Source organism: Coregonus clupeaformis, chromosome 37 (assembly GCF_020615455.1).
Source record: "Coregonus clupeaformis isolate EN_2021a chromosome 37, ASM2061545v1, whole genome shotgun sequence".
Classification (NCBI taxonomy): Eukaryota; Metazoa; Chordata; class Actinopteri; order Salmoniformes; family Salmonidae; genus Coregonus; species Coregonus clupeaformis.
This window is the reverse complement of record NC_059228.1, coordinates 19747722-19759955: the sequence shown is the minus strand read 5'-3', so window position 1 is coordinate 19759955 and position 12234 is coordinate 19747722. Positions and strand designations below refer to the sequence as shown.

Here is a 12234-nt window from a genome sequence, read left to right as displayed (position 1 = left end):
AATGACAAAATACACATCCTCATATGCATATAGAAGAGGAATATTGTACATACATGTATTGCAATTTCAATTTAACTTCAGTATTTATGGAAGTGTTGGTCCCATCTTCCAAAATGTTTTACCCAGGTAGCCCTATAGTGTTGTGCTGTTTGGACCAAGAAGAACAGGAGAGCCCCAGGCTCCTATTGGCCTTCGTAGCCAACCGTAGAACACACCAAACATGGCCCAGTAATACATTCATTTACTTTATCTTATCAAAATCAATATTGAAGCCAAAACACTTGAGAGCTAGGCTAATTAACCTACCTCCCTCCCTCCCACCAGTACTTTCAAGGGGCAGTATTTTTGTTTTGATGCATCTAATCAGCCTGAGTCATCACATAACTTTGTTTACTGTAATTATGAGAAGAGAGGAACCTTGTGGGAGACGTAGGAAAGTGGCACTTGCAAAACAAAACAACCTCACTGTTAATAGAGTACCACAATATGAGTCATAATACCCATAAAACCTTGCGTTCAAACAAGGAAATGGTTCCAATCGTTTTTCCACCATTCATTTTTCCCATAGGGGATTTTAGAAACTTAAAATAAGGGCTGTGTTTCGTGTAAGCTTACCCTGGCGTGACGTTTTGATAATCGTGTAAATCTCTCTAGGACAAGGTGACCTTTATCAATATATTCACCAGTAATGAAATGCTAATTAGCTGCTAATATGGCTATCATAAAGAACTACAAATGCCATGATGATCTGGACGAGACTGCCAAATCGAGGCAAAGGTACAATCTTTGGATTAACTATCTAATGTTCGCAAAAAAATTTTATGAATAAATTGGCAATATGTCTTTAAATTGACAATTCTGTGAACTGTCTTGTGAAAGTTTTAAATTGACACAATACCTGTTAGCAAAGTTGTCAGCTAGAGATGACGTTCAGGAGTTTACAGGGATTTGTAGTCTTGCATGTTGTCTACTTTGATGCTAATTTGCATTTTTCGAATCTGAGAGTAAATAGAGACGAATATATTGATAAAAGTCACCTTGTCTGAGAGAGATTTACATGGTTGTCAAAACGTCACGCTAGGGTAAGCCTACACAAAACACAGACCTTAATTTAAGTGTTTCTAAAATTCCCTATGGGAAAAATGAATGGTTGGAAGACGATTGGAACCATTTCCCTGTTTCACCGCTAGGTTTTATGGGTATTATGACACCTACACTGTGGGGCTCCATGGACTATTTTAGTCCATACAGCTGAATCTTCTGTGCCCATAACCTCCCTGCAGAGTACCATGATGATACACTAATGGGAAAAGGTTTTACTCTGTTCCTCTGATGCACGTCATAAATGCTGTATACAAGCCCTGTTTGGAGGTAATTAAAAATGTGTTGTCAAGGTCAAGGGCGGCCTACAGTACATGAAGTTGTAGCCACAGTAAACCAACCCCTGTGCTCTGGTTCACTGATTCAGAATCCACTCTGGTTCTGAATAAATCATATGACCTAAATTACAAATATTATGTGTATTTGTTAGGGTACAAGGTCATATTTGTTTTCTTTCCAATTCAAATAACAAATTAGTCATGTGGTTTAACAGGACAATGGTAGAACCATGCAGTAATGATTACATTACGTTAGAGTGACAATAGCTACAAGTGATACATACACCTTCCTAATATTGAGTTGCACCCCCTTTTGCCCTCAAAACAGCCTCAATTCATCGGGGCATGGACCCTACAAGGTGTCGAAAGTGTTCCACAGGGATGCTGGCCCTTATTGACTCCAATGCTTCCCACAGTTGTGTCAAGTTGGCTGGATGTCCTTTGTGTGGTGGACCATCCTTGATACACACTGGAAACTAGGGGTGTGCCAACATGGCCAAACTCGTATTCATTATCGTACCAGTTAATTGACAGTTGATAGTCGGATCGCATGATACTTGTGAGTGTTTTAATATGCCTAAATAGATGTTGGCAAAATACCTCTCTGCACGTTCTCACTGCATAAAAGCTGCAGATTAGGACCAATGTGTGGAGGGGTGTGTCTGTGTCTTTGTCCTCAACAGCTAAGATTGCTGTCACTCAGTCAGAATGCCCATTAGCGTTTTCATATTTTTTCCCTACTCTTGCCCCACTTGTTAGATATTATGCACATTGATAGTTTGATAGCAAACGTCCTCGCCATATTTATCATAGTAGCAGGCAGCAGCAATCTAAATGATTAGACCGATAACTTGAGGAAAAGTGATTGGACTAAATTATGAAGCGAGAAATTATGAAATTACGTACAGCCCGCCCTTCTCTTTACAGACAGGCAAACTACCCAGTTGAGTTATTTACACCACGCACATGACTGACTCAAATACAGGACAGTATGGTTTAGAAACTCTGTGACTGACTGACATGAGAAAGATGCTTGCTGGCACCCGAAAATAACTTTTTTTCCGATCATGGATAATTTAAAAAAATACTTTCCACTTTCCAAAATTATTTCCAGAACTTGCCCATATCCGTAACCATACTCGTTTTGTCTGACTACTCTGCACACCCCTACTGGAAACTGTTGAGTATGAAAAACCCAGCAGCATTGTAGTTCTTGACACACTCAAACCGGTGCACCTGGCACCTACTACAAAACCCTGTTCAAAGGCACTTAAATATGTTGTCTTGCCAATTCACCCTCTGAATGGCACAATCCATGTCTCAATTGTCTCAAGGCTTAAGAATCCTTCTTTAACCTGTCTCTTCCCCTTCATCTACACTGATTGAAGTGGATTTAACAGGTGACATCAATAAGGGATCATAGCTTTCACCTGGTCAGTCTATGTCATTGAAAGAGCATGTGTTTCTAATATTTTGTACACTCAGTGTATACAGTGTATTCGGAAAGTATTCAGACCCCTTCCCATTTTCCACATTTTGTTACGGCCTTATTCTAAAATGGATAAAATTATTTATTATTCTCATCAAGCTACACACAATACCCTACAATGACAAAGTGAAAACAGATTTTTTGAAATGTTTGCAAATTTATAAAAAATAAAAAAACAGAAATACCTTATTTACATACACTACCGTTCAAAAGTTTTGGGTCACTTAGAAATGTCCTTGTTTTCCATGAAAACATACATGAAATGAGTTTGAATAGGAAATATAGCAAAATGCATAGGAAATGTAGTCATTGACAAGGTCAGAAATAATGATTTTTAATAGAAATAATAATTGTGTCTTTCAAACTTTGCTTTCGTCAAAGAATCCTCCATTTGCAGCAATTACAGCCTTGCAGACCTTTGGCATTCTAGTTGTCAATTTGTTGAGGTAATCTGAAGAGATTTCACCTCATGCTTCCTGAAGCACCTCCCACAAGTTGGATTGGCTTGATGGGCACTTCTTACGTACCATACGCTCAAGCTGCTCCCACAACAGCTCAATAGGGTTGAGATCCGGTGACTGTGCTGGCCACTCCATTATAGACAGAATACCAGCTGACTGCTTCTTCCCTAAATAGTTATTGCATAGTTTGGAGCTGTGCTTTGGGTCATTGTCCTGTTGTAGGAGGAAATTGGCTCCAATCAAGCGCCGTCCACAGGGTATGGCATGGCGTTGCAAAATGGAGTGATAGCCTTCCTTCTTCAAGATCCCTTTTACCCTGTACAAATCTCCCACTTTACCACCAACAAAGCACCCCCAGACCATCACATTGCCTCCACCAAACTTGACAGATGGCATCAAGCACTCCTCCAGCATCTTTTCATTTGGTCTGCATCTCACAAATGTTATTCTTTGTGATCCGAACACCTCAAACTTCGATTCGTCTGTCCATAACACTTTTTTTCCCCAATCTTCCTCTGTCCAGTGTCTGTGTTCTTTTGCCCATCTTTAATCTTTTATTTTTATTGGCCAGTCTGAGATATGGCTTTTTCTTTGCAACTCTGCCTAGAAGGTCAGCATCCCGGAGTCGCCTCTTCACTGTTGACGTTGAGACTGGTGTTTTGCGGGTACTATTTAATGAAGCTGCCAGTTGAGGACCTGTGAGGTGTCTGTTTCTCAAACTAGTCCCTCTAATGTATTTGTCCTCTTGCTCAGTTGTGCACCCGGGCCTCCCACTCCTCTTTCTATTCTGGTTAGAGCCAGTTTGCGCTGTTCTGTGAAGGGAGTAGTACACAACGTTGTACGAAATCTTCAGTTTCTTGGCAATTTCTCGCATGGAATAGCCTTCATTTCTCAGAGCAAGAATAGACTGACGAGTTTCAGGAGAAAGTTATTTGTTTATGGCCAATTTGATCCTGTAATCAAACCCACAATTGCTGATGCTCCAGATACTCAACTAGTCTCAAGAAGGCCAGTTGTATTGCTTCTTTAATCAGCACAACAGTTTTCAGCTGTGCTAACATAATTGCAAAAGTGTTTTCTAATGATCAATTAGCCTTTTAAAATGATCAACTTGGATTAGCAAACACAACGTGCCATTGGAACACAGGACTGATCGTTGCTGATAATGGGCCTCTGTACGCCTATGTAGATATTTCATAAAAAATCTGCCGTTTCCAGCTACAATAGCCATTTATAACATTAACAATGTCTACACTGTATTTCTGATCAATTTGATGTTATTTTAATGGCCAAAAAATTTGCTTTTCTTTTGAAAACAAGGACATTTCTAAGTGACACCAAACTTTTGAACAGTAGTGTAAGTATTCAGATCGTTTGCTATGAGACTCGAAATTGAGCTCAGGTGCATCCTGTTTCCATTGATCATCCTTGAGATGTTTCTACAACTTGATTGGGGTCCACCTGTGGTAAATTCAATTGATTGGACATGATTTGGAAAGGCACACACCTGTATATACAAGGTCCCACAGTTGACAGTGCATGTCAGAACAAAAACCAAGCCATGAGGTCGAAGGAATTGTCCTAGAGCTCCGAGACAGGATTGTGTCAAGGCTGAGATCTGGGGAAGGGTACCAAAACATTTCTGCAGCATTGAAGGTCCCCAAGAACACAGTGGCCTCCATCATTCTTAAATGGAAGAAGTTTAGAACCACTAAGACTCTTCCTAGAGCTGCCCGCCCGGCTAAACTGAGCAATCGGGAGAGAAGACCCTTGGTCAGGGAGGTGACCAAGAAACTGATGGTCACTCTGACAGAGCTCCAGAGTTCCTCTAAGGAGATGAGAGAACCTTCCAGAAGGACAACCATCTCTGCAGCTCTCCACAAATCAGGCCTTTATGTTAGAGTGGCCAGACAGAAGCCACTCCTCAGTAAAAGGCACATGACGGCCCACTTGGAGTTAGCAAAAAGTCACCTAAAGGACTCTGAGACCATAAGAAACAAGATTCTCTGGTCTGATGAAACCAAGATTGAACGCTTTGGCCTGAATGCCAAGCATCACGTCTGGAGGAAACCTGACACCATCCCTATGGTTTCCATGGTGGTGGCAGCATCATGCTGTGGGGATGTTTTTCAGCGGCAGGAACTGGGAGACTAGTCAGGATCGAGGGAAAGATGAACGGAGCAAAGTACAGAGAGATCCTTGATTAAAACCTGCTCCAGAGCACTCAGGACCTCAGACTGGGGCGAAGGTTCACCTTCCAACAGGACAACGATCCTAAGCACACAGCCAAGACAACGCAGGAGTGGCTTCGGGACAAGTCTCTCAATGTCCATGAGTGGCCCAGCCAGAGCCCGTCTTGAACCCAATCGAACACCTCTGGGGAGACCTGAAAATAGCTGTGCAGCAACGCTCCCCATCCACCCTGACAGAGCTTGAGAGGATCTGCAGAGAAGCCAAATACAGGTGTGCCAAGCTTGTGGCGTCATACCCAAGAAGACTTGAGGCTGTAATCGCTGCCAAAGGTGCTTCAACAAAGTACTGAGTAAAGGGTCTGAATACTTATGTAAATGTGTGCACGAGCAGAACTGTCCATAAGTCAGTGCTATTTACTGTATGTTTTCCACTCAGTGAAGCCTCTGGTGGTCATGACATCTGTCAGTTATACAGGGCAGGGGACTTTGGCTTTTGATGGCATCAACTCCTCCTTCTTGTAGATAACTTTCTTTAACTGGATAATGACAGAGGAGACGGACATTACACTCTCACTCCAGGAGTCACAAAGAATCTAACCCCCTCAATATGCACACGGACGCATGCACACACACACACACACACACACACACACACACACACACACACACACACACACACACACACACACATACACACACACATACACATACACATACACACATACACATACACATACACATACACATACACATACACATACACATACACATACACATACACACACTCAGGGAGGAATTCTGCTTCTGCTTTCTTTTTCTTCAGAGTCTCTTTGCAGAGAGCATTCGACTTGCAAGTGCAGTGTGAGTGATTGTAATCAAAGTTACAATAGCAGAGCTGTAGGAGCCAGGTTATCTCTCCTTGTCTCCTGTGTTCATGTTGAAGCTGTGCCTCAGAGGGCAACATGACATTTCCTTCACAGGTATCATTTTGAGCCCCATACGCATGGCAGGGATCAAGCAAACAAACAAACCAAGCAAACAGAGGAAAATGCACAATGAAGCAATCTGTCACTTCTTCACTCCTTGTCACTGTCAGTTGGAATCCGTGCCTCACAGTGGACATAGGTAGCAGTCTGATGTGGGTATGGCCTCCATTGGCATGCAAATTATTTTTATTGTCCAACAAAATCAAATATTATTACTCTCCCCACCGACTGAGGGCCTGGAGTGGCACACCTCCTTTACTTGTATGTGAGATCTCTCTCTTCCTCTCTCTCCTCCTCCTCCTTCTCCTGTCACTACCCATCTCATTCTGTTTCTCACTCCTGTTTCTCTGCATCCCTTTGTTTCTGTCCTATTATCTGGATATTCCCTCATTCCAGCTTCTCTCTCTCTCAATTCAATTCAAAGGGCTTTATTGGCATGAGAAACATATGTTTACATTGCCAAAGCAAGTGAAATAGATCATAAATAAAAGTGAAATAAACAATAAGAAATGAACTTGCTGCAATCTCTCCATCCCCCTCTGTCTCTCTGGCTCTTCCAGTAGAATGCTGTTTGTGGTGTCTTCCCTTGTGACCCACTGCAAATTAAAGATTTCACAGGGTTTACCCAGGGGACTTAGAGAGCTGGCTGACGGTCCTGCCTCAGGTGAACTGCATAACATTGGAGTGGACTAGATTAGAGAGGGAAATTCTAACGAGGCTATAACAGATTAGAATATTTTGTTCCTTTCTGATAAACACTGGTTGATGATCCTTATTGAACAAGGACACACAATATGAGAAATTAGGACAATGAGCTAAAAACACTTTCTTTAATGCTGTCACAAATATGTGGGTTGGAGTCCAAATTACTAGAGAGACTCTATTACACATTTTTTCCACATTTTGGTACGTTTCAGCCTTGTTCTAAAATGGATTAAATAAATGTTTTCCTCATCAATGTACACACAATACACCATACTGACAAATCGAAAACAGGTTTCTGGTCTAACGAAACCAAGATTGAACTCTTTGGCCTGAATGCTAAGCCTCACGTCTGGAGGAAACCTGGCACCCTACGGTGAAGCATGGTGGTGGCAGCATCACACCATCATCCCGGGAACCCTAGACCCACTCCAATTCGCATACTGCCCCAACAGATCCACAGATAATGCCATCTCAATCACACTCCACACTGCCCTTTCCCACCTGGACAAAAGGAACACCTATGTGAGAATGCTGTTCATTGACCACAAAGCTCATCACTGAGCTAAGGACCCTGGGACTAATAACCTCCCTCTGCAACTGGATCCTGGACTTCCTGACGGGCCACCCCCAGGTGGTAAGGGTAGGCAACAACACATCTGCCATGCTGATACTCAACACCAGGGCCCCTCAGGGGTGCGTGCTCAGTCCCCTACTGTACTCCCTGTTCACCCACGACTGTGTGGCCAAGCACAACTCCAACACCATCATTAGGTTTGCTGACGACACAACAGTGGTAGGCCTGATCACCGACAACGATGAGACAGCCTATAGGGAGGAGGTCAGCGACCTGGCAGTGTGGTGCCAGGACAACAACCTCTCCCTCAATGTGAGCAAGACAAAGGAGATGATCGTGGACTACAGGAAAAGGAGAGCTGAACACGTCCCCATTAACATTGACGGGGCTGTAGTGGAGCAGGTCGAGAGTTTAATGTTCCTTGGTATCCACATCACCAACAAACTATCATGGTCCAAACACACCAAGACAGTCGTGAAGAGGGCACGACAACACCTTTTCCCCCTCAGGAGACTGAAAAGATTTGGCATGGGTCCCCAGATCCTCAAAATGTTCTACAGCTGCTCCATCGAGAGCATCCTGACCGGTTTCATCACCGCCTGGTATGGCAGCTGCTCGGCATCCGATCGTAAGGCGCTACAGAGGGTAGTGCGTACGGCCCAATAAATCACTGGGACCAAGCTTCCTGCTATTCAGGACCTATATACTAGGCGGTGTCAGAGGAAGGCCCAAAAAATGTCAAGGACTCCAGTCACCCTAGTCATAGACTGTTCTCTCTGCTTCTGCACGGCAAGCGGTACCGGAGCGCCACCCGGACTATTTACATTGACCCCCCCCTCCCCCCCTTTGTTTTTACACTGCTGCTACTCGCTGTTTATTATCTATGCATAGTCACTTTACCCCTCCCTACATGTACAAATTACCTCGACTAACCTGTGCCCCCGCACATTTACTCGGTACCGGTACCCCCAGTATATAACCTTGTTATTGTTATGTCATTTTATTGTGTTACTTTTTATTTTATATTTTACTTTATTTTATTTAGTAAATATTTTCTTAACTCTATTTCTTGAACTGCATTGTTGGTTAAGGGCTTGTAAGTAAGCATTTCACGGTAAGGTCTACACCTGTTGTATTCAGCGCATGTGACAAATACAATTTGATTTGATATACTGTATATATATATATGTATATATACATATATATGTATATATACATATATATATATATATATATATATATATATACTGATACAGATGCTATGGTTCATCCATACTTTGTGCGCAGATAACTCTATTTCCCAGGTATCTATGGTCCTCTGAGTACACCAGCTGTGTTTATATGAAGGAGAGTCATTAACAATGTCTCACAGTACAATGTCATTAACTACAGCTCTTTTTCCCATGATTTACACCTATGCCATGTGCCAAACGGAGAGAGGCTGGCAGGATGGGGATGCGTTCTCCCGTCAAGACCCCACAGACACACATACAGGCAGTGCCAGTGTGCAAGGATGCTGTTAGTTACCGTGCCAACAATATTAAATCTCCCTCACTGTCTCCTGCCTCTCTGTTCTCTGCCGTTTCCAAGGAGACTGGAGAACATTAGTATTCTAAGGGTGAACTTCAGAGCGAGAGAGAGAGAGAGAGGGAGAGGGAGAGATGAAGGGGAGTTGCCATAGCCCTCTGTGTGAAGGACTTTGAGAAAATTGCCTATCTCTCCTCTAAATTGCATTAGATACATTATGGGATAGTGAAAAGTTATCATCGAAACAAACAAAAGGTATAGTTATGTATAAAATAGAAATGTGATATATAATTAAAAAGGTGAAATACAAACAAACATGAAAGTTATGCAAGTCATATAAGTACGGTTCATAAACATTACAAACATGTAGTGGGTGCACAACTTGATTTCAGTAAACATGACTCATAGCAGCGGAAAAAAAAGATTTCTTACCCATAAACTCAATGCCCAAGTGATCTGCTGTTCCGGTGAGGAGAGGAGAGAAGGGGAGACATGGACAACGGGAGGGAGAGAGAGAGAGAGAAAGCTATTAGAAACAGATGCACGTTAGCATCCTGTCACAGCATTAAGTAGCATTGTCCATTACTTGTTGTTTTATGTAAGGAAGATCTGATAGCCCTCTGTATTCACGTCACATAGCGTCAGCAGACACATGCTCTGGGCATAATCCAAGCTGACACAGAGTGGACTGCACCCATAGACTCCATGGCTTATTTCCCATGCTCGAAAAACACACCATGAAAGAGACAAGTTCTAGTGTATATTACACTCTGTGAAAGACATCAGTGCGTGGTGAGATATCCTAGCATTAAGACTTTTGCCTACATCTCTGTTTACGGAAAGTGGAAGATTGTTTCTGCAGTTTTGACTATGGAGCTTAGTGGATGCACAATTTAGTTGCCATGTATACAGTTGTGTTGTGTAAATGGCTCCCTGAGAATCCATGCAGCACATGCGTACTATTTACATTTATAAGGACATTTCGTACATTTTATTGTAATGCATTGAAACACGGTTTCAGAGTCAAACTCTGTGTCATATAGTTTGAACTACGGTGGGAAAATAGTCATCACTTAGGTCAGGACAGTGGCGAGTAGCCCCGGAGAAACATATTGGTATACATGAATAAGTGGCTGAAACACTCCTAACACCAATGGCTTTGCCGCAGTGGAGATGTTATCTATCTCCTGAGCGTACTGTCAGAGGTAAGATTAATTACGCTGCATAGTGGAATGCCAAGGGGTCTGGGAGATCTGAGCTTAATCTCATAATTTTAAAGAGCGATGTCATTGCATCATTTCTCAGTCAGCGATCCTGAGACCTCAGCTTCCTTTCTAGAGATCTCTCTAGAGATACACAATGACAGGGAGAGGAACGCAACAGAATGAGTATTCTATGAAAATGCTGTGGATGTACTGTATTGTACCTGTGAATAGAGAGAAAGGGAAAACTGTACTGCAGCCCTACCTGGATATGCTGTACTTTAAATGTTTCTAAAACTATACTTATTCAAGATGTCTTGTCATTGCCTGTGGCCAGACTTTCATCTTGAGTTTAATTATGAAAATAACAAATGTGCACAGCAACATCTACCTAAATCCAGAGGTGTGGCAGTAAGCAACATCACAGCATAAAAGAGCATCACTAATTATAACGTGACAAGCTATTTAATGTTGACAGCACAACCAGATGGCGTCCTGGTGCCGTTCACCCAGTTGGAACTGAACTGAGAACATATTGTACCTATCTAATCCAAAAAAAAGGAACTTCTGTGTCTTATTGGTGCACTGCATCAGTGCGGGAAGGCCGTAATATAAGAGTGATCCTACGCATAGAATAGCAACACAAAGAAAAAGAAAATCAATATTTTTCACGGGAGTGTCTTTGGCAGAACAAAAGTTCAATTTGTTATTCAGCTGGAGGTGACATTTGCGAATGCCATCTCCCCTGTACCAATGTGGGCTGGCCGACGCAGAGCCCTAGGTAGAACAATATGGCAGTGTGTACATAGGTCAGAGTAGGCTGCTGAGGGGAGTACGGCTCATAATAATGTCTGGAACGGAATTAATGGAATGGTATAGAACTCATCAAACACATGGTTTCCATGTGTTTGATACCATTCCATTTACTCCATTCCAGCCATTATTATTAGCTGTCCTCCCCTCAGCAGCCTCCTCTGACATAGGTGGCTGCTCCCTGATGTCTCTAGGTGATTGTAGCCAGACGGAGAGGCAGGTGCAGCCGGCGGGGTACCTGTGACGGACGGTCATCCTACTTCCCTTCCACCCCACGCCTCCCTGAAGAACACTCACCATGCCAACATAGCCCCTCCAGCTGTCTGCAGGTAAATGCGTAAAGAGGCAAAAACCACTAAAATAGCCCAGAAAAGACCACAAAAAATACAGACTCCCTAAAGCTGCTCTCCCTGGAAAAAGTCCCTCATGTCGGTTTGCTGACACGTTGTCCCATGGTGTATTTGCCGTTGCCTCGTTCTTCATGTTATTGCCTCCCCAGGTATCCAGAATAGCCGGTCCAGGCTAGTCTGGAGCCTTATCAAATAAAATACAATTGTATTTGTCACATGCGCCGAATACAACAGGTGTAGACCTTACAGTGAAATGCTTACTTACAAGCCCTTAACCAACAATGCAGTTTTAAGAAAAATAAGTGTTAAGAAAGTATTTACTAAAATAAAATGAAGTAAAAAATAGATATGTATAAAAATACAAAAATTAAAAATTAAACATAATAATTAAAGAGCAACAATAAAATAACAGTAGGGAGGCTATATACAGGGGGTACCGGTACAGAGTCAATGTGCGGGGGCACAGGTTAGTCGTGGTAATTGAGGTAATATGTACATGTAGGTAGAGGTAAAGTGACTATGCATAGATAATAAACAGAGAGTAGCAGCAGAGTAA

General features: G+C 42.5%; 1 protein-coding gene across 2 annotated transcripts in view; it reads right to left on the bottom strand.

Moving 5' to 3' along the window:
* The window catches only part of LOC121553317 (pro-neuregulin-3, membrane-bound isoform-like), a 433314-nt gene that overhangs the window by 41949 nt on the left and 379131 nt on the right, over nt 1–12234 (bottom strand). Inside the window, exon 4 of one of the 2 annotated variants that reach the window (XM_041866342.2) lies at nt 9746–9772. In XM_041866342.2, coding sequence (XP_041722276.1) covers nt 9746–9772 — 27 coding nt within the window. The remainder of the gene's footprint in view (nt 1–9745; nt 9773–12234) is intronic. The other variant, XM_041866343.2, reaches the window with a different exon arrangement.